General features: G+C 63.3%; 2 protein-coding genes across 2 annotated transcripts in view; one reads left to right on the forward strand and one right to left on the reverse strand.

The window, feature by feature from the left end:
• Nucleotides 1–2272, reverse strand: part of PSCA (prostate stem cell antigen) — a 3574-nt gene extending 1302 nt beyond the window's left edge. The window contains exons 1-2 of the mRNA XM_049632840.1: nucleotides 2100–2272; nucleotides 430–537 (exon numbers count right to left, since the gene is read on the reverse strand). Of these exons, the coding sequence (XP_049488797.1) occupies nucleotides 430–537; nucleotides 2100–2151 (160 nt within the window). The 5' untranslated portion in view covers nucleotides 2152–2272. The remainder of the gene's footprint in view (nucleotides 1–429; nucleotides 538–2099) is intronic.
• Nucleotides 2273–8460: 6188 nt separating this feature from the next.
• Nucleotides 8461–21580, forward strand: JRK (Jrk helix-turn-helix protein). Its single transcript, XM_049632835.1, has 2 exons — nucleotides 8461–8548; nucleotides 10467–21580. The coding sequence occupies exon 2, from the start codon at nucleotides 10901–10903 to the stop codon at nucleotides 12524–12526; it is 1626 nt and encodes a 541-aa protein (XP_049488792.1). The 5' UTR covers nucleotides 8461–8548; nucleotides 10467–10900; the 3' UTR covers nucleotides 12527–21580.
• The last annotated feature ends 1648 nt before the right edge of the window (nucleotides 21581–23228 follow it).

The raw sequence follows: 23228 nt of genomic DNA on the forward strand, positions 1-23228 counted from the left end.
TGGATGGATGGATGGATGGATAGGAGACACAGGGGGATGGATGGATGGATGGATGGATGGATGATGGATGGATGGATGGATGAATGCAGGGATGGATGGATGGGTGGGTGGATGGATGGATGGTAGATGGACAGATGAAGGGTGATGGGTGGACAGACAGACAAGGGATAGGTGGGGGGGGGGATGAACAGATGGGAGACAGAGCAGCTGTATCCATGGGTGGATAGATGAACAAGTGGCCAGGTGCACAGAGGATGAGCAGTTCAGTGGCGGAGACCTAAACCCAGGTGCTTTGAGTCCCTACCAAGGCAGGGAAGGAGAGGGCAAAAGGCAGGGCAGAGCCACACCCAGCCCGGGGCAGGGTGGGAGGGTGGGAGGGAATCTGGGCAAGGTCACGCGGAGGACTCGGGGGGCGGCAGGGCCACTCACGGATGCGCTCGGTCCAGCATTGGGTATCAGAGCGGGTGCAATTCTTCACGTGCAGGCAGTTCTGGTTGCTCACCTGGGCCTCGCAGGAGTAGCACTGCAGGGCACCGCCTGGGGGGTGGGGGTGTGCTCAGAGGCTGCCCTCCCACAGAGCGGGAAGGAGCCTCATTTTCTCGTCTGTCACACTTTCCAGGCTGCTGGGAACGTGCAGGAGCACAAGAGGCTGCCGCAAACTGGGACATCCTCACGGGGAGGGCACTACGCTCATCAAAGCCCACCCGGGGAAGGCTCCAGTGCCCGCTTCCTGTCATGGCGTCTGGAATCCACCAGTAGTGCCCCAGCCCACCCCTCCGGGTTTTAAAGCTCTGTTAAAAAGCCTATGGTTCATGGGGCGCCTGGGTGGCTCAGTCGGTTGGGCGGCCGACTTCGGCTCAGGTCATGATCTCGCGGTCGGTGAGTTCGAGCCCCGCGTCGGGCTCTGTGCTGACAGCTCGGAGCCTGGAGCCTGTTTCAGATTCTGTGTTTCCCTCTCTCTGACCCTCCCCCGTTCATGCTCGGTCTCTCTCTGTCTCAAAAATAAATAAACGTTAAAAAAAAAAAATTAAAACCACCTTTCTTTAAAAAAAAAAAAAGCCTATGGTTCAAGAGGGAAGGGGGTGACGCACCCCTGGGTGGGAGCTGGCTCACCCCACTTGGCAGCCAGCCCAGCTGGGCACGGGGCAGGTGGGCGCAGGGTGGACAGACCTGCTCACGTCCTTCCATCGCTGTCCCTAATAGCCTGTGCAAACCCCACCCAGCCTCCCAGGCCTCCCTGGTGCTGTGTGATCGGCATGGGCCCCGGGCTGGGTCCTGCTCTGTCCCTGGGAGTAGCGGCCCCAGCTGTCACACGATGTTTCCTCCGATCAAAACAATGGTGGAGCTGGGATCCAAGTCACCCAATTGCAAGCAGGCCCCGTGCTGCCAGCCCTGTGCTCGGGCACCACACACACCAGCTGACCTCCAGCAGCCTGTCGGGCCATTGTCATGATCCCCACTCTCTAGCAGAGGAAGCTGAGGCTCTGAGAGGTTTAGCGATTACCCAGGATGGGAAGAGACCGAGCTAGGCCTGGAGTCCAGACCAGAGCAGCGAAGGCCCACACCTGCCCCCCCTTTGTGTCTCCTGTCCTTGCTGCCCACAGTGGACCCCAGGGCTGGGCCTGGGGAGGGGACCTAGGTCCTCTGAGGACAAACCTCAGCCCTCTCCCGGTTCACTCTTCCCTCCTGCCTCTGTGGCACTTCCTAACTTGAGGCTTTTTGCCCCTGTGCTTCCTCTCTACTCTCCAGGCTCTCAGTGCCTCCCTTGTCCGTCTGCCCTCCGAGCGCCAGGCCCTGCACACGGCGGTCAGGAGAAGAGCCCCCGCGTGCCCTGCCCGCTCTGGGTGAGCCATTACTCCATCCTGGCTGCACTGCGAGCTGCCCCAGAGGGGGACGCGGGCAAGGACAAAAGTCCCTTCTTCCTGCCGCCGCCTCCGCTTCCTTCCACCTGACCTCCCTGCTCCCTGTCCCCCTCCTCCACCTCCTCTCTCTCTGTCCTTCCGGGTGGGTGCTCTCTCTGAGGGACCCCCGGTCTCCCTGGATTGCCCCCACCCCAGCCCTGTTCCCGTGGCCCTGTCCCGGGCTGGGGGAGTTCTCACTTGGCTGCAGGGCCAGGCCGATGGCCAGCAGGGTGAGGACGACAGCCTTCATGGTCACCAGCGGGCAGCGGTGGCGTGGACCTCGGGGTGGCTTTATATCGCTTCGGCTGGCAAGGCGGAGGCTCCACTGCCCACTGTCAACACGGACGGGTTCCCCGCGGCCAGCAAGCACCACGGGTAGATCCCAATCTCCACCCGCCCGGCCAGGCTACACCCCGCCACTCCCTCTGTCCTCCCGTCTGCTTCCGGAAGGCAGAGCCTGCCCAGGGCAGGGGCCGCCCTCCCCACCTGTGGCCATTTCTTAGCCACCCCAGGGCGAGGCGCCAGGCTAAGCCTCTGCCCACCTCACACCAAGCGGTGAAGCCAGAGAAGGGTGTGACCACCTTGTCCAAGGTGGAGGGCGACCTCCCTGGGCCTGTGGTGCTCCTAGGACTCCTGGTCCCACAGGAGCGACAGACCTTGGATGGGTGCAAACAAGAAGTGCCTCGGGAGGGGGCCGCTCTGGGAAGTGCCCCGGAGGCTTGGGGGTGGGGGGCTGGCACGGCCAAAGTGCACTGTCGTGCTGCATCGGGCTGGGTGCAGGCTCACCCCTCGTGACCTTACTTAATCCCCATACAACATGGAGCTTTAGCTGCAAGAGAGGCGGGGAAACGCAGTAGGAGGAGGAGGGGGGTGGCAGAAGGCAGGACATTGCCTGCACGCCAGACCCACTCTCCCCCCGTCTGTGTCCTGGGGTCCCACAAGGGTCCCAAGGGCTTCCCCTGGCTGGTGACGTGAGGGCGGGAGGTTCAGAGGCCAGGCCATCTCTCCTGCTGTGCCCTGACCGCGGGGTGCTCTGTGCAGTGAGTGGCTGCATCCCCATGGCCAGCCTGCTCCCCTCCTGCTAGCCCTCCCCGGCCTGTGCTGACTGTTCTGTGCCCTCACCCCTCCAAGCCCAGGGGCCCAGTGGCTTCCTGCTGTTGTTGGCCTGGGGCCCATTCTCGGTCCCCATTGTCCCTCCAAACTTGCCCCTCCCTTTGTAAACAGTCTCCCTGTGACCCCTTGGAATGTCCCGCAGGTGCCGGCAGGTACAAGCCATGCCCACTGCCTGCTGACCCCAGTGTGTCTGGGGGGGGGGGCGGTGAGGGGCCCCTCCCATGGGGGGAGAGGACCTTTCACTTCCTGATGCCCTCCTGGCCCAAAGATGGCATCTCTGACCTCACTTTACCATCTGACCTCATGCCCTTGGGCTCCTCCCTGGAAGGAAGCCCCAGGATAGAGCAGGGGCTGTGCCGTGGTGCTGGCAGGTCGCTCCCGGGGATGTGTCATCTCCCAGCCCTCTGGGACAGGGACAGGGGTGGGGGTGGGGGTGGGGGTGCGAGAGCAGAGCGACCCTTCCCGGTGGGGACAGCTTCCATCCTCTCACCCTGAGTCCTGGATCAAGATGACACAGTGACATGGGCCCAGGGTGAGACCCACACCTCCCCAGCACTCGCTGCGCCTCTGGGGTCTTTCCTGCCCAGCCGCCTGGCGCCCGCCAGTTTGCACGCTTTCCCCGGGAGGCGTCTCTCCTGAGGCCCAGGAATGGACAGGACCTTGCTCAAGCTCACACGGAGGTGAGCGCGGTCCCCCCACTCCAGCTGCCTTCCTCGTCTTTCTGCCTGCTCCGAACTTTCTCCCTGAACACCCCCCACCCCCACCCCCCGCCTCCAGCCCGCGATCCCACCAGCTCAGGTGCCTTGGAAGGTAAAGTGTTTGTGACTTCACTGCGCCTGGCCGTCTGCCTGTCTGCCCACCCTCAGCTGACCGGGACTGGGGGTGCCCCGGACTGGAGCCTTTCTTATCTGTCTCTTTTTACTCAAGGCACCCGGCACCTAGCACCAGCCTGGGACATTCAGTCCTCAAATATTGACAGGTGCATGAATGTTTGTTAATCTGATTTGATACGAGGCGATTACTCTCTGGCCGTGGTCTCAAGCAGGGTGCTTCTGTGCCCCGGGGCACGTTTGGCCTAATGCCTGAAGACATGGTCGGTTGTCCCAACAGGGGGGTCATCCTGCACAGGACGCCCCCACCACAGAGACGCTTCCAGCCTGAGGTCGGCAGAACCTCGGGGGCAGGAGGCCTGCCCAGGGCCGTGGGCACGAGGCTGCTGTCCCAGCGTACGGGCGGCAGAGAATTAGACCAAACAGGATCGCCTTGAGTCTAAGGAGCCAACGAGCTCTGCTGGGCTTGGGACTTGCCTGGGACCCACCCCCGCTTCCTTCCTTCCGACTGCTCCTTCTCGGTGGGAAGGTCTATCCCGTGTCTGTCTTGTCGCTGCATTCTGGAAGGAATCATCGTCTCCCCCAGACCTGATGTTGGAGCCGATGCTGGCATGAGTTAAGACTTCGGGGCTGTCGGGGAGGAACGAGTGCACCTTGCCTGTGAGAAGGACGTGGGGTTTGGGGTGCCGTAGTCAAATGCTACGGTCTGAATTGTCCCCCCAAATTCCCACATTGAAGCCATAACCCCAATGGGATGGTACTTGGGTGCGGGGCTCTTGGGAGGTGATTGGGTTCAGACGAGGTCATGAGGGTGGGGTCCCCCCCGACGGGCTAAGTGCCCTCATAAGATCAGACACCAGAGCTCCCCCCACCCCCTGAGCCCACAGCGGGGAGGCGGCCGTCTGCACGCCAGGAAGGGGGCCTCCCCCTCACCCGACCTTGCCGACGCCCCGCTCTCAGACTCCCAGCCTCCAGAGCTGCGAGAAACAAATGTGTGTTGTTTACAGCTCCTGGTCTGTGGTGCTGTGTTAGGGCAGCTGACTGAATATTGAAGCCCATGGCACGATGCCCTAGATAGAGTCCTCGACTCCACCTTTGACCCTGTCAGCCCCAAACTAAGTCCTCACTAGGGTCACAGCCTGAATCCTGACCCTGCTCACCGAGTAAGCCCTGACCCTGACCGTACCCTGAGCCCTGACCCTGGTCACTGACTGTGTCCCGTCCTGTCATCCATGCTTTAGGCACACACTGAATACAGCCCCTCAGCCTAGACTGAGCCTGGAAAACCTGTCACAAAGGGATGGGACTCCCTGCAGTGGACCGGGTCAGGGTGTGGCTTTGACATGACTCACCCTTAGCCCGTTTCGTCTGCTCTGGTGTCACCTCCCTGGGCTCCAGATTTTCCTGTTCTCTTTTGGCTTTCCACCTACCTGCCCAACCAGTTGGGTTCCCTGGAGATCCTGCCCGCCCGCATTGCCCCCCACCCCACCGCCAGGATGGGGGGCTGGTGGGACCGGAGCAGGGCCAGACCCTGGGAGGAGACAGGATCACTGACCCCCCCCCACTCCTGTGGGGTCCTTTGCAGACAGACCGTGACCTCCTATGGCTGCCACCCTGTCCCACACTTGAATGGATGCCTTTTTTTTTTTTTTTGGATGAATCTTATATTTTATGCAGAATTAATTAGAAAAATTAAGATGTTATGTGAATTACAAAACCACAGTTGATTTCGCCTTCTACTTTTATAGACCTTTTCCTTTAGAAAAATGCATCCGTAACTCGAGAGGGTAATGCTACTTGCTGCCAGGCCACTGACGGTCGGGGGACGCATGCTCCGTGCCAGGCCTCCCGTTGTGGGTTCTGGAAATTAAGGCCATGTCTCGCAAGCTCCGTGTGTGTGTGTGTGTGTGTGTGTGTGTGTGTGTGTTTGTGTACTGGGGGCACCGACTCCCATCAGGGGCCCTGGGAGCCCGCTTCTCACCCCCGCCCACCAGGGCCAGGCTCCCAGGGCATCCCGCCACCCCGGGTGCCAGTCGGTCTCTAATTCTCTGAAAGGTCTTGCACCCCAGGGGAGGTGCCTCTTCCTGGTTCTCACAAAGGTGTCCTAGGCACCCTCAGTGGCTCTGCCCCAACCTGCCCCCTCCTGCTGTCCCAGCCTCAGCCCCCTGCTGGTTCTCCTCTTCTCCCTCCAGGAGTGCAGTCAATGAGCCCAGGAGACCCGGCCCACCTCAGGCAGCGCCGCCCCCCTGCCAGAGGGTGTGGAATTCACAAACACCCTCAGCCTGGAGCCAAAGCCCCCCTCTGTTGCTGTTAAGAGACTTGTCACCCCAAGACCCTCCCTCTGGGGACTGACTGGTTTCCTCACCCGAGGACTCCAGAGTCTCCGGGAGACTCTGCCGCCTCCAGGCTGAGTACAATGTATGCAGGTGAAACGCTATGGGCTCAGAGGAAGCAGTGAGAGCAGGGCCTGGTGGGGACCCTTGTGTGGAGCCCACTGGGAAGCCAGGGGTGGGGCAGGGGGTGACCTGCTCAGACTGACCCTCTCAAGGCCACTCTGGCTGTGAACGGCGATGGGGGGGGGGGGGGGGGGGGGGGTGGGGGGGGGGTGGGGGGCCCGATCCTGTGCACTGGGGGGGCTCGGGGGAGTGGGGCCCTCAGCGCCAGCTCCCAGGAGACACCAGTTCTTTCCCCTCCTCTCTTTATGACCCTTTCTCCTCGGCCAGAGTTGGCTCCGTCCCTGAGATGGACCCCAAGGGCCCCAGAGTGTTGGTGGGAGCATCTGGGGGAACCCCATACATCTTGGGGATCAAACCCAGGCCCCTGCCAGCCCCATGCCCGGGGCGGGGGCGGGGGGGAGGTGTGCTGCATGTGATCCCGTGTCCATGAGGTGGCAGCACAGTGTCACAACACAGGGATGGAGCCAGCCTTCCTGGGGGGGGGCGGGCACCTGGCTGCCCCAGGAGACCCTGCTCGGTCCCCCTGACGTTCGAGTTCTGCTCAGTGCTCCGGTTTTCTCCTCTGTCAAACACGTCTGCCTCTAGCACGCCCTAATTCCTCACCCACAGAACCGTGTGCAGCAAAACGGCTACTGTTTCAAGCCTGAGTTTTGGGGGTGCTTCATCGTGCAGCAGTAGATGGCTGATATGGGGGCGAAGACAGATGCGAGGGGACCAGGGAGAGAGCAGTTGGTGGGAGTGAGGAGGTCCGACGTGGCACGGATGGGGAGGGCAGAGCCAGGCAGAGCCCCTGGTCTATCTGGGTGTGGGGCGTAAGGGACAGGCGAGTCCAGCGTGACTGAATTTTTGGCCCGAGTGAATGGAAAAAGGACCCTGCCACTCACTGAGATGGGGACTGTGTGGGTGGAAAAGGCTGCGCAGCGTCAGGAGCTCAGGTTTAGAAATGCTGGGCATGAGGTCCTCACAGAGGTCCACGTGGGGATGCCGGGAAGGGCACAGGCGTCTAGAGTTCTCAAGAGGGGTCCCGGCAAGGAGACAGGGATGTGGGAGCGGCCAGCCCCTGCTGGTATTGTCACGGGAGTGGAGATCGCGGAGGGAGTGGGTGTGGGTAGAAGGGGAGAGCCCAGGAGTGAACCCCGCAGGTCAGGGATCCTTGGGGGGGGGGGGCGAGGAAGGAGGGCCTGGGGCTACAGCATCCTGGAAGCCCAGGGGAGAAAGTGAATGAAGCCGGAGAGAGCTATGGACATCCATCTAGGCTCCCTGCGGCTGCTGTGACAAATAACCTTACGTTCGGAGGCTTAAAATGGGACACAAGGTGTCAGCAGCCTGAGGACCCAGGAAAGAATATGCACCGGTAGTTGGCAGCCCCTCCTCGGTCTACAAAGCACACACTCCGACCTGTGTCTGTTGTCACATTGCCTTTTCTCCCTCTTCTTCCTGAATCACGTTGTCTTCCCCACTCTGTCCCTCCTTCCTCCCTCTTATAGGGACCCTGTGATTACACTGCACCCCTCCCCCAGTCCCCCACCCCTGTCCCTGCGATAATCAGGATAATCTCCCCATCTCAAGAATCTTAATCGCATAAGCAAAGCCCCTGAGGTCACGTGCTCATGGGGTGGGGGATGAGGGTGTGGGGCAAGGGGCGGCGGTGGGGGTGGTGGTGGCTGGGGCGGTGCTTTATTCAGCCGCCACGGCTGCCCTCTGGTCCCCAAAGGCTCACATTTGTCCCGCACGCAGAGCACATTCACCCCATCCCAAGGGCCCCCAAAGTCTCAACTCCTGACTGCATCAGGTCAAGTGTGAGTCTCATCAGCTCTAAAGTCTCAAACATCAACACGCAACCCCTGCAAATTAGGTGCGGATGAGGCGCCAGCTCAGCAAGAGGCCGAGTGGGAAGGAAACCTCGCCGGCCCCTGGATTTCACCGAGGGAGGGGGGGCTGCGTCACCGTCCTCCTGCCAACCCTGGCCGGGACTGCAAGGGCCCCCACGTCCTTCAGCGCAGGGCTCCACTCGCGCGAAACTCGAGCCTCCAACGCCCCCGCGCCCGCCCCACCGGTGCACAGGGAGAGGCCGCCTCGCGCCCCACCCACCGGCTCCGCACCGGCCCGCAAGGCCAGCGAGAGGCCCAGTCAGTCCTCCAGGCTGCCTAGAGCGTCCCGGAAGTGGCTGGGGGAAGGCGGCCAGGCGCGGACCGGCGGCGCGGGGAGAGGCGGCACTTCCGGCGGTGGCGGCGGCCAGGGTTTGCAGGTGAGCGGGACCGGGGGGCCGGGGGGCCGGGGGGCTGGGGGGCCGGGAGGTGGGCGGGGGCGCCGCGCAGTCCGTGCTCCCCGGGCGGAGGCTCCTCCCGTCCCAGCCCCGCCGCGGGGCCGCCCCTCGCAGACCCCCGGGACCCCGCTGGAGGAAAGCATCGGCCACGGGCGCCCCGCCCCCCAGCGCAGACTTGCACTTTTTTCGGTTTTCCCTGTTTGGGTTGTTCCCGTGCCCGGGACTGAGCTTCCACCCCAAACGTGGTCCCGGGAGAGAGACGCTCTCAAAGCAGGCGTGTCCTCAAACCCGACTGCCCCTCGGCTCCGGGTTCCCGCGGGCGCCCCGGGTGTGGCCCCTGCGCCGCGCAGACCCCCCACCCCCAACCCCGCGCCGCTCCCCGCGTTTCTGCGGTCCCGGCCCTTCCTGCCCCTGCACGCTACGGCTGCTCCCAGGGGAAGGCGGTTGCTCGCTTTTTCTCCTGAATCTCTGCGGCTCTTTTCTAAGGACAGGTCCCCCCCCCCCCCCCCCCCCGCTCCGCGGCCCCGTCTCTGGCCCCTTATGCCCTCTCCCCAGCTTCTTCTCTATCCTTTGGGCACAGGAGGATAAGATGTTTACGTGCACGTTCGTGTGCTTACTTTGAATTCACAAGGCTACACCCCCACCCCACCCCATTCTCTCTCCGTATTAGGTTACCCTTTGGTTTGAGAAGTTGTTTCAGAATATCGGAGTATCTGCCTTTCAATTGTAAAGGGAGTTTTGCCTCGCAGGCTGGTCCACAGTGTCCTCAGCTACCTTATGTTACTCTGCACACACCTGCATGTGCACAACAGGAAACGTCCCTAATGGCCCCATTTCAGGCGCTGAGCCTCCTCCAGGAGGCCTTTTCCACAGTCCCAGCTGCTGCTCCTCCTCCTCCTCCTCCTCCTCCTCCTCCTCCTCCTCCCCCTCCCCCCTCTTCTCCCTGCTGTGCTTAGAGTTAGTTCCTGTCAGGTTCCAGGCTCCTCCTTCCTGGGGTGCTGTCATATGGAACTCTCTTAGGGGTGGGTAGTGGCCTTTTACTTCCCCCGGTCTAGGTCCAAGCAATGCGCTCTCACACTGTCATTCCCAGTAACTAGGATAAGGGTAGGATCCGTAAAGGAGCAGTACCCTCACTTTGCAGACCAGGAGACTGACCCAGAAGGGGGAAGGGACACACCCAGAGCTGGCTGGTGATGTGCCTAGAGTTTGAGCTCAAAGGGCTATATTTTTATGCTCCGCATAGGCTAGTCTTTGGCCTCACGGTCTGCATATCTGTGGGAAGACACGGCCAAAATAAGGGCTTGGGTGAGAGGTGGGGTGGGGAGTTGCTAGAAGCCCGTGGTGAGTACTGCCTGTCTTTCGTCGCGGGACAGCGAGCAGGCTGTAGCTGGGGAGGGGAGTGAGGGCCACGTGACCAAGTCATGAAGGAAGTGAGGGGACCCTCCCGGCAGACACTGTGCTGCGTCAGCTAGCGGGCCGGTCGGTATCAGGGCACCAGCTCTCTACTCCTCGCAGGCTGGAGGATGTCAGTGTCTTCGCAGGTGAAGTGTGGTGGGTAATCTCGAAGGGTCCAGCAGGGATGCCTCTACTCCGCCCCGCAAGTCTGCTCCGCGAGGCAGGGAGGGCTGGGGTGTTTGGGCAGATGTTAGGAAAGAGTGGAGTTGTCTGGCCTGAAGGAGCTGTGATGGCCGAGAGGTCACTTGTCACTTGGTAGGGCCGGGAAGAGCCAGCGCCCTTCCCGGTGCCACGCCACCTGGGCCAGCTCAGGTCTCTGGTCTCCCCTACCACACTTTGGTTTCCGCTGCAGCTTCCCAGCGGGTCTAAACTAACGGGGGCGTGTGTGCAGGTGGCCCAGGCGTGTGGTCAGTAACGTTCTTTCTCCCCTTGTTCTGCTTTCCAGTTCCTAAAGCGAGGCATGTGGGACCGTGCCGAGAGCCCAGAGGGGTGTCCCCAGCACAGGCGGTACAGCCTCGATTAACCAGAAACCGGCTCCCAGGACCCCTCTACTCTGTGGTCCATGTTTGAAGGGAGGGGCTGCCGTTGTCCGCCTGAGAGAAGGCCACCAGTTCCAACAGTGTGGACGAGTAGGGGCGGTGTGACACCGGTCGTCTCCTGCGGAGAGCACCGGGAGCCGCCGGCGTCGCTAGGAGCCCGGAAGCCAAGGCGCAGCTGACGCCGCAGGAACAGAGGAGCGGGAGGCTCACGGTGGCCCCCGGGGTCAGAGGGACGGGGCAGGCAGGGGCGGGAGCAGAGGAAAGGGGCGGGAGAGGCAAGAAGTCGGCCAGGCCCCACGGCGAGTGTCTCCCCACCCACCGGGGACAAGCCAGCCTCCGCATGGCCTCCAAGCAGGCTGCCGGCAGGAGCCCGGGGGAGAAGCGCAAGAGGGTGGTGCTGACCCTGAAGGAGAAGATCGACATCTGCACGCGCCTGGAGAAGGGGGAGAGCAGGAAGGTCCTGATGCAGGAGTACAACGTGGGCATGTCCACCCTGTACGACATCAAGGCCCACAAGGCGCAGCTGCTCCGGTTCTTTGCCAGCTCGGATTCCGACAAGGCCCTGGAGCAGCGACGCACCCTGCACACGCCCAAGCTGGAGCACCTGGACCGCGTCCTGTACGAGTGGTTCCTGGGGAAGCGCGCCGAGGGCGTGCCCGTGTCGGGCCCCATGCTCATCGAGAAGGCCAAGGACTTCTACGAGCAGATGCGCCTGACGGAGCCCTGCGTGTTCTCCGGCGGGTGGCTGTGGCGTTTCAAGGCCAGGCACGGCATCAAGAAGCTGGACGCGTCCGGCGAAAAGCAAGCGGCCGACCACCGGGCGGCAGAGCAGTTCTGTGGCTTTTTCCGGAGCCTGACCGCCGAGCACGGCCTGTCCCCGGAGCAGGTGTACAGTGCTGACGAGACCGGCCTTCTCTGGCGGTGCCCGCCGACTGCCAGCCCGGAAGGCGGGACGGCGCCCGGCGTCAAGCAGAACAAGGACAGGCTGACCGTCCTCGTGTGCGCCAACGCCGCCGGCTCGCACAAGATCAAACCCCTGGTGATCGGGAAGCGCGGCGGCCCCAGGGCCTTCCGGGGCATCCAGCACCTGCCGGTGGCGTACAAGGCCCAGGGCGACGCCTGGGTGGACAAGGAGATCTTTTCCGACTGGTTCCATCACATCTTTGTTCCCTCGGTGAGGGAGCACTTCCGAGCGGTGGGCCTGCCCGAGGACGGCAAGGCCGTCCTCCTGCTGGACGGCGCCCGGGCGCGCCCGCGGGAGTCCCAGCTGGTTTCCGACAACGTCCTCACCGTCTTCCTGCCCGCGGGCGCCACCGCCTCCATCCAGCCCATGGACCAGGGCATTCGGAGACATTTCCTGAGGAATTTCATCAACCCCCCCGCCACGCCGCAGGGCCGTCACCCCCGTTACAGCATGAACGATGCCATCGTCAGCGTGGCCTGCGCCTGGAGCGCGGTGCCCCGCCACGTCTTCAGCCGGGCCTGGAGGAAGCTGTGGCCCGCGGCCACGTTCGCCGAAGGCTCGTCTTCCGAGGAGGAGCCGGAGCGTCTCCCAACGAAGCCTCACGACCAAACTTTCGCGCACATCCCGGAGCTCGGGAGAGAGGCCCCGGCCCGCCCCGGCAGCCGGCTTCACCGGGGCGCGGCCGCCGAGGGAGACGGGCTGGGATGCGAGGCCGGGGAGGGCCTGGCCCCGTCCGCGGGGGGCCCGGACCAGGTGGAGAAGGACGGCGACGAGGCGGCCTGGGAGCAGGCGGCCTCGGCCTTTGACTCTGTCGTCCGCTTCGCCGAGGGACAGCCCTGCTTCACGGCGCAGGAGGTGGGGCAGCTGCGCGCGCTGCGCTCGGTGTTCGCGAGGCAGCGGCAGGCGAAGCGGCGGCGCGTGGCCCTCAGGGCCGCGGTCAAGCTCGAGGCCCCCCAGGAGCTCTCCCCTCTGCCCTGCTCGTCCGCGGCGGCCGAGGACTGATGGCTGGGGGCGCCGCAGAGCCGGGCAGAGCTCGCCCAGGAGGCTGGGCGCCCGGCGTGGGGTCTCGGCGACTTGGGGCGGCCCATCCCGCGTGTTCTGGTTCATCGCGGGCCTGTCGTGTTTTCTGGCGCGTGAACGTGAGGAGCCCTTCTGGAAGGGTCCGCCAGACCGATAGCCTAGCGGAACATCCTGTGACCGGAGCCCAGGACCGTGCCGGGCGGATTCTGGCCTCGTGCGCGCTGGCTGAGCCCTGCTGTGTGTGCGGGTGGAGACGTCTGTGCGTCCGGGAGGAGAAAAGCCGGTCCTCGGGCCAAGCGATGGCAGTACCTGCGGCCAGTGGACCGGGTCGGCGTCACCCACGGCCTGCCCGTCCGTCCCCTCCGGCCCGGGTCTGCCGTGTGGCCGCCATCCCCGCGTCAGGTGGGCGCGACGGCTGGGACTCCGCTTCTGACCGTGAGTCGGCAGAGCCCTCGCCTGCGGCTTCGAAGGCACACGTCGTCACCCCGCTCGCGGGTCCCTACTTCAGCCGCGGGCTCACTCAGCCGCCCCGGCCTCCCGCGCGTTCCTCCTGGGACCCCAGGGCGTGGGGGCCGCACGCTGCGCTGGCGTGACGGAGTCACTTCCCACAGGCGGGCAGGACCGTCCCCCCGGGCTGCCCGCTGCCCCGAGGGGCCCGTGGCGCACTGCCGGCAGGTCTGGTGTCCGGGCTCCGAGTTCACCATTCGCTCCCGGGGATTCCGCGCTTCCCGCCTTCACGCTGACGAATCCTGAGGAGGCGCTCGGAAATGAGGCTGAGGTTTGCGCACGCGCGAGGCGACCCGGCGCTGGAACGAGCTGCTTAGGTTTCTAGCGATGCTTGAACTCCTGCGGTCGGCCCTTCCCACCTCTGTGCCGCGTGCGGGCAGGAGCCGGCGGCACCACCTGGCCGGGGGAAGACGCGGTCCCTCCCGTGTCTCCCGGATGCTTCCGGCCTCGCCGGCACCGCTGCGGCCCCTTGCCGGCCGTGCTCCCCTCCCCACGTGTCCCCCCACCTCCGTGCCCCTGGAGTCACGGCCTGGTGGCCGAGCTGGCGCGACGTTTTCCTTCCTCCGTTTGCCGTGTGTCCCTCCGGGAGCCGCGGGAACGGTGCTTGGCGTGCAGCCGGTCCCCCCGGTGCCGTCACGTCTTTCTGAACACGGGAGGCGGCCGCTGCCGCCGTGGGGCAGCACGTGGGCCGTGCGTGCTTTCCGTGCACGTGTGAAGATGGTGAACGAAGCACGGGCCTTTTTAAGAGTCTCGTCGCCGAGTCCTAGGGCCGGATGGCTCCAGGCGGGGCTCTGTCGCTGTCGCGTCCTCGCCTTCGTGTGTGTCGGGGCCGCTGCTGTCGGATCGCAGCTGCTCGCGGCCTGGAGGGAACTTAGGTGTCGGGAGTCACCGGAGCGCTGCCCTCGGCGGTGGCGACGGGCAGCGGGGAGGCGGACGGACGTCCTGAGAAGCTCTCCCCGCACAGCCTGGCGTGGTTCTCGACTTTGCCGGGCGGTGTCGTGAGGGAGGGGAGAGCAGATGGGGTTCCTGGCCGCCTCCTAGGTCCCCCGCGGATGCCTTGTCCCCGTCGGACCCCAGACCCCAGGCCGTGGATTCTCTCAGCGCCCTCACCGCCTGCCCCCGTCCTGGCCGTTTTGGAACCTAACGATAAATGCTCGTCACCAGATGGCCTTTGGGGGGGGGGGGGTGGTGTCTGTCCTCCAGGCGCTCCTCCCAGAACCAGCCACGGCGCCGCGCTGCTCGGAGGTTCTGGGCGGAGCAGGACAGGCAGGCCTCTGGCGAGCAAGCTTCCCTGGACCGCAGACCGAGGTACGTGGCCACGTGCGAGGGCTCGCACAGGCCTCCACGCCCACCTGTCCTCCGAGGGCCCTCCCAGCTGCTTGCTCATCACCCCTCCTTGCCCAGCTTCAGGCTCGGTGGTCAGAACGTTTTAGCCTCAGAATCTTTTTTCCCAAACGTTGCTGGGTGGAACCCTATGAGACTGGATGGGAAATTGGAACGGGGTAGAACCAGTCCCCCCTTCCTTCTGCTGAGGCAGGAAGCCTGGGCTCCCCGTCCCCTGTGAGCCCTGGCCCGGAGCCCTGGCCATCTTCTCCTGCTGGCCCAGCCTGCACCTCTTCTGCTTAGTCCCACCCGGGCCAGAAGGCAGCCCGGGGCCACGGCAGTCAGACGTGGTTCTGGAGGGATGGGGTTGGAGGCGGGGGTACACAGAGATGCAGACCGTGTCCTTTCCTGGCAGCCCGTGCCGCGGGGGAAGCAGAATTTGGGGCGAACGGGACCCACCCATGCTGCCTCCGAGGGCCCGCCTGAGCATCTCTGGGGAGGAGGTGCCCCGGGTGCCAGCTGTGGCGGGCTCTCTTGGCGTGGGAGCATGCTGACGGTCCGTTCACAGGCGTGATGTGTGTTAAAGTGCCCGCCCTGTGCTGGGCGTCGTGCTCAGCCTGGGGCCGGCGGGTGATCAGACAAGGCCCCTGTCCTGCCTTCAGAGAGCACAGGTTTCCCGAGAAGGGCAGGAAGTTGGGGAGGCCGGAACACAGGTGAGGGGCGGAGGGTGGCTCGGTGGGGGCGTTAGGGGGTCCATGAGGGCGGTAAAGAGAACAGAGGTCCTGCCTGCTTCAGCCCCGCCCAGCAAGTCCAGGAGGGGGATCCAGGGCAGTGAGGCGGCCGCGTGCGTGCAGCCAGGCTCCTCTGCCATTTGTCACACGTGGCTCCCGTTTCGCGTCAAGACTGTCCTTCCAGTCCCCATCCTGGTGTCTGCTTCCAGCCACCGGGAGCAGGAAGTGTAGCACCTCCTCCAAGAATTCCCTCAGCTGGCACACATCCCTTCTGCTCCCGTCCCTTGGGCCGGGTCCCAGGGGCATCTGGGCCTGCAGTTGTGGAGGACGCAAGGGCCCATGCTGGGGAGCAGCCCGGGAAAGCCGGGGCCAGTTCTCCTCACCCCCACCCCCGCCACCCACTCTGGGCCTCGGCCCTGCTCCCCAAGGCCATGGAGGGCTGCTGTGTCAGGAGGGCCCGGGGTGTGGAGGATGGGGGCGGGCAGTGTGTGGGCCTGCACTCGTGGGGCGGGGACCCCGCACTGCAGCAGGCCCAGAGGGCTGGAGTTGCTGTCCCCACCCACCCACCCACCCCCGGGGCCCAGGCCTTCCACAAAAGGACTGACTGCGAAGTTTGCACAGAGGGTGAGGTTCAAGGGTGCTTGTGGAAAGTGGAGCTTGCAGAGAACAGCACGTGGGAGGAGCGGTGGATCGACTGGGGACACAGGCTGAACTGTAGGCTGGTCAGGGACAGTCTCAGACACCGATCTCAGGAGCTGTTCTTTCAAAGGAGCCAAATTTGGTTGGATTAGTCAGTGAAGCCCTTTACGCCCAGGGCGTCAGTAATGAAGACAGCAGAGCACTCGGCCGGCAGGGAGAGGAGCTCAGGGGCAGGGAAGACAGCCGGAGCCGCTGTCCTCCCAGGGTGACTGTGGGCGAGCCCAGGGCTGCGCCCCTGGCCAGCAGCGGGAGGCTGGAGCAGAAGCTGTTGGGGGAGGCCGCCCCACCGCCCCCGAGACGGGACTGGTGACACGATCCGGCCTGGGTGGCCCGTGCCCGGAACTGCTACAGCACATTACCTAAAACGACTAGTCTCCTACCTGGACGTGCAAGGAAACAGCCCGTGTGGCCCAGACCCCAGGAAACAAAGTAGGCCCCAGAACTGGCAGTGTGTGAGTTAGATTGAGCAGGAGGGGACTTGAAAGTGGCCGCCGTAGATACAGTCAGAGGAAAGGAAACCAGCATCAAACAGGGAAGGGAAAGTAGTGAAGGAAGGTGCCATCACAGCGACGCAACTAATGGAACCAATGAAAAGATCAGAATTAACTAAAAAGTAAAAGAACCAAGTGGAAATTCTGGAGTTGTAAAATACAGCAAGCACGATGGAAGGTTCACTAGAGGGGCTCAGTGGTAGCCATGAGCTGGCAGAAGAAGATCCACGATGTTGACCTAGAGACCCACAGATCACACAACGCAAAGACAGTGATGGGAAAGGAGCAAACAGTCTCGGAGAAACAGGGACACCCATGTGCATCATCGGAGCCGCAGGACGGGGAGGGCAGGAGACAGAAGGGAAAGAATACGCAAAGAAACAGTGGCTGAAAATCCCCAGGTTTATCAGGAAACGTCCACCGACAAGTCCAGCCGGCTCGGTGAGCTCCAGTGGGACCAACGCTACGATCCAGAGTCCGGGAAAGCCCTCCCTGGTCACGAGAGCGCCCCACGAGGCTGGCAGCTGACCCCAGGCGCGGGGACGGCATCGTCCGAGTGCTCGAAGAGAACCCACAGCCAAGACTCCTGCGTCCACCAAAACTGTCTTTCCGAATAAAGAGAGAGAACGACGTTTGCAGATACACAAAACCCGAGAGAGTTTGGTACCAGTGGACCCACCTTCTGAGAAACACTGAAGTTCCTCAGGCTCAAAGCAAGTGACCCCGACAGTAGTTCAAATCCACTCAGAACAAAAAGAAGCTTGGGGAAGACAGTTCTGTCCTGATGGGAGACCTAGGAGACCGTGTCCAGTTGACCCTCGGACATCTCTGCGGGTGGGGCACACCCCCCCCCCCCGCTACCCTTTCCTCTGGCCGCTTCTTTAAAAGCATGCCATCGCACAAGGTGGGCGTCTTGGCCCCGTGTCGTTGAGTTCATCGCGTTTACAGTGTGCTGTGTCTCATGGTCACACCGGGAAGGGGTGTGGGGCTGCCGTCTCCAGCAGGAAGTGAGCAAGGGCACATCTGAAGTCCGTTCTGGCCGGCCTGAGAGCGGCTGCCCAGGAGGTAACTCAAAAGTAGTGACAGATGCATCACAGGAATTAAAGTGCTACGTTAGAAGAAAACATAAAAGCAGCGGATGAGGGCTGGAGGGACCGGAAGGCCTGGGACCCTCAGCAGCGGGACCTTCCAGCCTACCTGGTCCTGGCTGAGGTGACAGCGTGGTCCCCGTTGTGCAGGGCAGGGGTCGAGGCCCTGAGCCGGTCCGCGCCACGGCAGAGGTCTTGCTGCGGCCCCTGGAACCCGTCATCCCGCAGAGGGGGGCCCCGGAGTGCGCCAGCCGCGGCCGTGCTTGTGGCCTCAAGGGCCAGCGCTGCTGTGCTCCTGGCCGCTTGTCCCTCTGGGAGCCAGGAAGGACGCCGTGCCGCCACTGCCATTTCAGGCTGCGCGGAACCTCCAGGCACGCTGATTTATTTAAAATTGACCTTTGTCAGTAAACTCGCCTGAGAGAATGTGTTCTCCGTTTTGGCGACGAAACGCGTCTCGTGATGGAGTGAGACAGGCTGCTGTTCTGCAGGCACCCACACGGGGCAGCGTGCGCTTACCGCCACCTGTCCCAGCGGGGGCCCAAGTCCTCGCCTCCGCAGACAGCGCCCCCCACCACCTGTGCCCCTCTGTCCCACCCCAGCAGTTTCCAGGGGGTCAGGCACGCGGAGCAAGATGAGAGGTCTCCCACGGAGCGCCGGGAAGGGCGCTTCAGGGCAGGGGGCGCGGTGCTGCAGGACCCCGGAGGGGCGGATTGCCTCCTCCCCCGGCCACTCCCCGCTCTCCAGCCTGACGCTGGGTGTGCTCCCTGCTCGAGGACTGGGGTCCCGGATGTCTACACCTGTGCTTCTCCATCTGGACCGGGGACTTCCGGGAGGCCGGGACAAGCTTCCCCTTACTGGACGCCATGTGGGCCTGGCACAGAGGGATATTCAGGGAGGCAAGGGCTGGGGGGGTGGGGGGGAAGCAGTTCTCATAACCAAGAAAGTTCTTGGCTAGGAGCCACAGGACAGGAGGTGCGGCTCTGGCCACCCAGTCCCCAAGGCTGTGCGTGCACCCCACCCTCCAGTCCCAGAGACCCACGGGGTGGCAGGAGGGAGAGGGAGCCGGCTCCGAGGAGCGGACGCCGAGTGGGCACAGCTAAGAGCCAGACCAGGTTTAGGGACCCAGCTAACCGCCCGGCAGAGAAGACGGGCAGCATCACAGAGCCAACGTGGACTTGGGAGCCAGCGGGCCTAGGACAGTCTCACGTGCCCAAAGTGAGGAACGGTGGCTCTCCCAGCCCTTGTAGCTGAGGATGTGGGTCACGTACTCATTTCTCAGGTCTTTATCGAGGCTCTTCGGGCCCTGGGGGCCGCCTGGCCACTGGGACAGAGGTGATCGGGATGAGGGCTCAGAGAGCCCGCGGTGTCGCCCGAGGCAGGGGGTGCTCAGCCTCGGAGCGGGGATTGGGGTGCAGGAGAGGCCTGTGGGAAAGCAGCCTGGAGAACAGAGGGCTTCGTGGAAGTGGCAGGCGTAGAACTGGGGCCCGGGAGGGTGTGTGGGAGTTCTCCCGCTGAAGTTGGGAGCGGTGCCCTGTGGGCAGACCAGGGGTGAAGAGGCTGTGGCAGGGCAGGAGTGGCCCCCAGGTGGGGTGGTCACCAGCAGGACAGGACCCTTGAGGCCCAGCGGGTGGGGTCATGGGCTGCCTCCCACCCTGCCCTTCCCAGTACTGCTCTGGCATCTGTCTGGGCTCCTTCCTCGCCCCTCCCCATCAGGGCAGCCGGCCAGGGAGCCGTGTCCCCCGTCCCCCGGTGCTGCAGCTCTCCTTGTCCAGGGGGCAGGTGACACCCCTTCACTGTTTCAGGCCGTGACTCCTGATGACTGAGAACCTCCGATCCGCAGCAGGATCTCTGGGAGACGCAGAATCTCGGGGAGATTTTGGATACCCTAGGAACCTGAGTTGAGTTGACTGAGGGACCCTCGGATGGACAAGAGGGAGCCTGGGCAGGAAGGCGAGGCCCTCGGGAATCTGACTGTGGGACCACCTACTGATGTAGGGCCCCTGTGTGGACGTGGCCCCCCAGAACCGGACACCAGAGCACGGAGGTCACCAGGCTGCCTGCTCAGGAGAAGCCCCACAGTAGGGCCGACGGCCTGGGCTCGGCCACCCAAGACGGACATGGCCTTCTCTGGTCCTTAGGTTCTGTTGGAAGGAAGAGGTCTGGGGCCTGCCAGACCCCCTCCCCCTCCAGTGCAGACAGGTGATGGGCTGGGGGCTCAGGGGAGAAGTAAAGGGGGTGGACTGTGCTGTTGTCATTTGTCGGGAGGTTACCCAGCTGGGGCCAGTCCCCTTGTCTGGAAGCTACCAGGTGGGCCAGGCCGTGTCCCAGGCGGTGGCCCTGTCTGGCTACAGCCCGCCTGCTGCTTTTCTGGGTTAGCACCTCTCCGGCCGGCCCCGGGCAGCGAGGGGCTCTCTCCTCCACCTCAGAGGCTTCTGGGCCCTTAGGGGACCCCATGTCCTGGTTTGCCGGGGGTGGAGCTGGTAGGCACCTGTTGTCTGGGTATAATCGTCAGTAACACCCCTTCACTCTCCAGGGTCTGAGTTTGGACAGTACATTTCCTGGGGACACCCCGCGGAGGCCCTCTCTTCACGTGATGCCCCCACCCCCGGTCAAGCACACAGGCCATCTCACGCTACAGAGGCAAGCCTCGGCCTGGCCCGTGTGTTGAGAACCATCGTCACGAGGTCCACCTTGAAACGTGAACCGTGGGCTCGCTGGGCTGGGCGGGCCCGGTGCATGGTGTTGGGCCGTGGGGGCATCAGCTGCTCTGGGGGCCCGAGACCAGCACTGTTTGCAGCTGGTCCGGAAGGGTACAGTGGCTCATAGACCCCGTCGGGGAGGCTGCAGGGGACTTTTGAGCACGTGACCCCCAAAGTCAGTGTGAGCCCCCACCAGTGAGGGGGCCCCTGTGGCCCCCAAGCCAGTGGAGGAGGTGCTGTGTGTGGTGACACTGAGGTGGCTGCGGAGGGAGGCAGATACACTTCGAGACCTATTTCGAGGGACCTGATCTGCACAGGCAGGGACTCGGCCGCCGGGAGGAGGGGAGTCCAGTCTGGAGATGAGCATGTGGGGGCGGCCCACTGATGGGCCCCGGATCAGTGCCCCCCTCACCTGGTCGTTGTGGGCTGGCACTTTCCCTTCTCCCTCCCCCTTCCCTGCCAGCCACATCCCTGTCCCGCTTTCTGCTTTGGGCCCCGCTGCTGCAGGGGGCAAGGGTGGGGGTCCCGGCCGGACACGGGGAGGGGGGTGACAAACATGGCGAGACACGCAGTCTTTGGGGGAGCTCTGGCCTCCCCGGCAGGAGGCTGGTTGAGGGGCCGTGGCGGCCGAGGCTGGTGGGGGGGCTGGTGGGTCCCTGGGGCCACCTCCCACTCCTCTGGCAAGCCCACCACCGCACGCTCCTGCTTCCCACTCAAATACGTCATTTTGCCCTTTCTCTGGGGCAATAATTTTAATAAACGGCTTTTTTTCTGTGAGCCCAGAGTGTGAGGCTTCCTCTTAGCTCAGGAAGATGCCTGTTGCCAGCAGCTCTAACGAGGGCACCCGTAAATCTCTTATTTGTGGCTCCAAAAATGAGGTCATGGGCTCTCACTGTACCTCATTATTTAATTAAACAGATATTAAGACCACAGAGTGGGGCCAGGGCTCCAGGTGAGGGGAGGTATCAGAGGGAGGAGCCCGGGGCTGCGGGGAACGTGCTGGGGGTTCGGTTCGTTCCCCCACCCCACCCGCCCTGCGCCCTCGGAGGTGCCGACCCTGTGGCCTCCTGGGCTGGGCCAGCCGTGCCCTGTGCAGGACCCTCCGCTCTGGCCCACCCACAGGCTTTTGACCGCGTGGAGGATGCTGCCCTGCAAAGAGAGCTGCCCCCGTCCCCGGCTGCCCTGCAAAGAGAATTGCCGGCCCCCCACCCGCCACCTCCGGAAGGACGGGAGATTCACGGCCCCGCGCCCGTTTTACTGCCGCTGAAACAATTAAGTTAATAAAACAGCCTTCCTGTTTCTTGACCTCCATCAAAGACCATCAAATTGTCTTCTCCAGCCTGCCGTCTGCCAGGTAATAAATTGTTACGGGCTTCTCTCTCATTAGTATTCACGTTTTCTGTCCCTACTCTGGGCGCCTCTGGGCAGCACTGGGGGGCGGGGGTCCCTGAGTCAGGAGGGGTGAGGAGCAGAGTAGAAACCGAGTCGGGATTTCGGTGCCACTGTTTTCCCAGGGAGGCAAGCCTGGGAGAGACGGGGGCACGTGGCTGAGCTCGCAGGAGGGACCGGCCAGAGGGCGGAGGGCTGGGGCGGTGGGGAAGCACTGGGAGTCTTTTGCTCAGTCCTTCTGTCAGCAAACATTTACTGAGCACCTACTATGGGCAGTCTAGGCCCCGGAAAAACCGGGAGGGGCTGGGAGGTCAGACACCCCTCCCGCCCCACCCCTGGTAGAGCAGAAAGAGGCCCTGGGAGATAGGGCTCCGGGGGCCGTGTCCTCCCTCCCGGCCCAGTTGGGCGGGGTGAGCCCGGGCTGAGCTCTGGGAAGCCGTCCGGGCCTGCCTGCCTCTGCCCACCCCCACATCCCTCCTCTGTCCCTTTCATCACGTGTTCGGAGCCCGGGGACTCTGCTGTGCGTGCTGGCAGGCCCCTGTGGCACAGGGCTCCCGGCCAGGGGGAGACAGTCAAGGAGAGAGGCCGTGGCTCTCACCGCGTTTGCTATGGGCCTAAGAGGGTCAGAGGCAGCCTTCTGGAAGAGGTATCAAACAGGAGTGAGGACCACGCTGTCCAGTGACATGGCGCCCACAGACAGGACCTCGGTCTTGCCCTGCTTTCTCGGGTTTGTGCCTGGGTGTTTTGTTGAGGCCTTGACCTGATAAATCTCTTTGTGCAGCCAAGAGCGCACTGCCTTTGCAGTCAGAGACCTGGGTCTCAGTCTTACCCCTGCCACATATGTGACCCTGGACCTGAGCCCTGAGACCTGTCTTCCTCCAGGACAGCTGGGAGGCCAAGTGAAATAATATGTGGGAGCATGTCCACCACAGAGCTGGCACTCACCTGGGCTCAGCAAACAATCATTCTCTCATTCATGGACGTCAGTCGTTCATTCACTCATCCATGAACCCCCCATCCATCCACCTAATCATCTACTCTCCCTTCTATCCACTTATCTAGCCTCTTACCCAGCCAACCACCTAGGCATTAATTCATTCACTCACCCACCTACCCACCCACCTACCTATCTGTCCATCCATCCATCCATCCATCCATCCATCCGCCCACCCACCCACCTACCCACCTACCCATCCGTACATCCATCCACCCATCAATCCTCCCATCCATCCATCCATCCGTCCGTCCGTCCGTCCGTCAGTCCATCCTTCACTGAGCAGCCTGCTGTGATGTTGTTCACTCCTAGAGCTTAACTGCATCAGGTCTCCTTTACTCTTGGGAACGACTGGGCCCATGCCTTTCCCATACTTAGAACAAGAGTCCACAATGTGTTCCCTGTCAGTCACCTCCTGCATTCACAATCCCCTTGTAGGTGTTCCTACCTTAGAGATGGGAGCAGAGGCCCAGAGAGAAAGGGCAGATTGCTGTCAGGCTACAGATCAGCCCAGCTGAGGTGTTGGGCTTCTTCTCAGACTGTGCAGAACCTTCTTGAATGTCCTCCACTCAGACTTCTCCTCTGCTGCCCGTGGGGACCAGGATGTGCTGGGCCCTGGCACACCTTATCTTGCTGCATCCAGTGAATGAAAGTATTCTCACCCCTTTACAGGTGGGGAGCCTAAGGCCCAGAGGAGCCGGGTGCCCTGTGTCCTCTCATCTGGGCACCCACTGGGAGCAGGGGCAGCCCTTCAAAATCCTAA

Source organism: Panthera uncia, chromosome F2, assembly GCF_023721935.1.
Source record: "Panthera uncia isolate 11264 chromosome F2, Puncia_PCG_1.0, whole genome shotgun sequence".
NCBI classification, from domain to species: domain Eukaryota; kingdom Metazoa; phylum Chordata; class Mammalia; order Carnivora; family Felidae; genus Panthera; species Panthera uncia.

Coding starts and splice junctions, on each gene's coding strand:
- JRK (XM_049632835.1), top strand. CDS start 10,901: ATGGCCTCCAAGCAGGCTGCCGGCAGGAGCCCGGGGGAGAAGCGCAAG.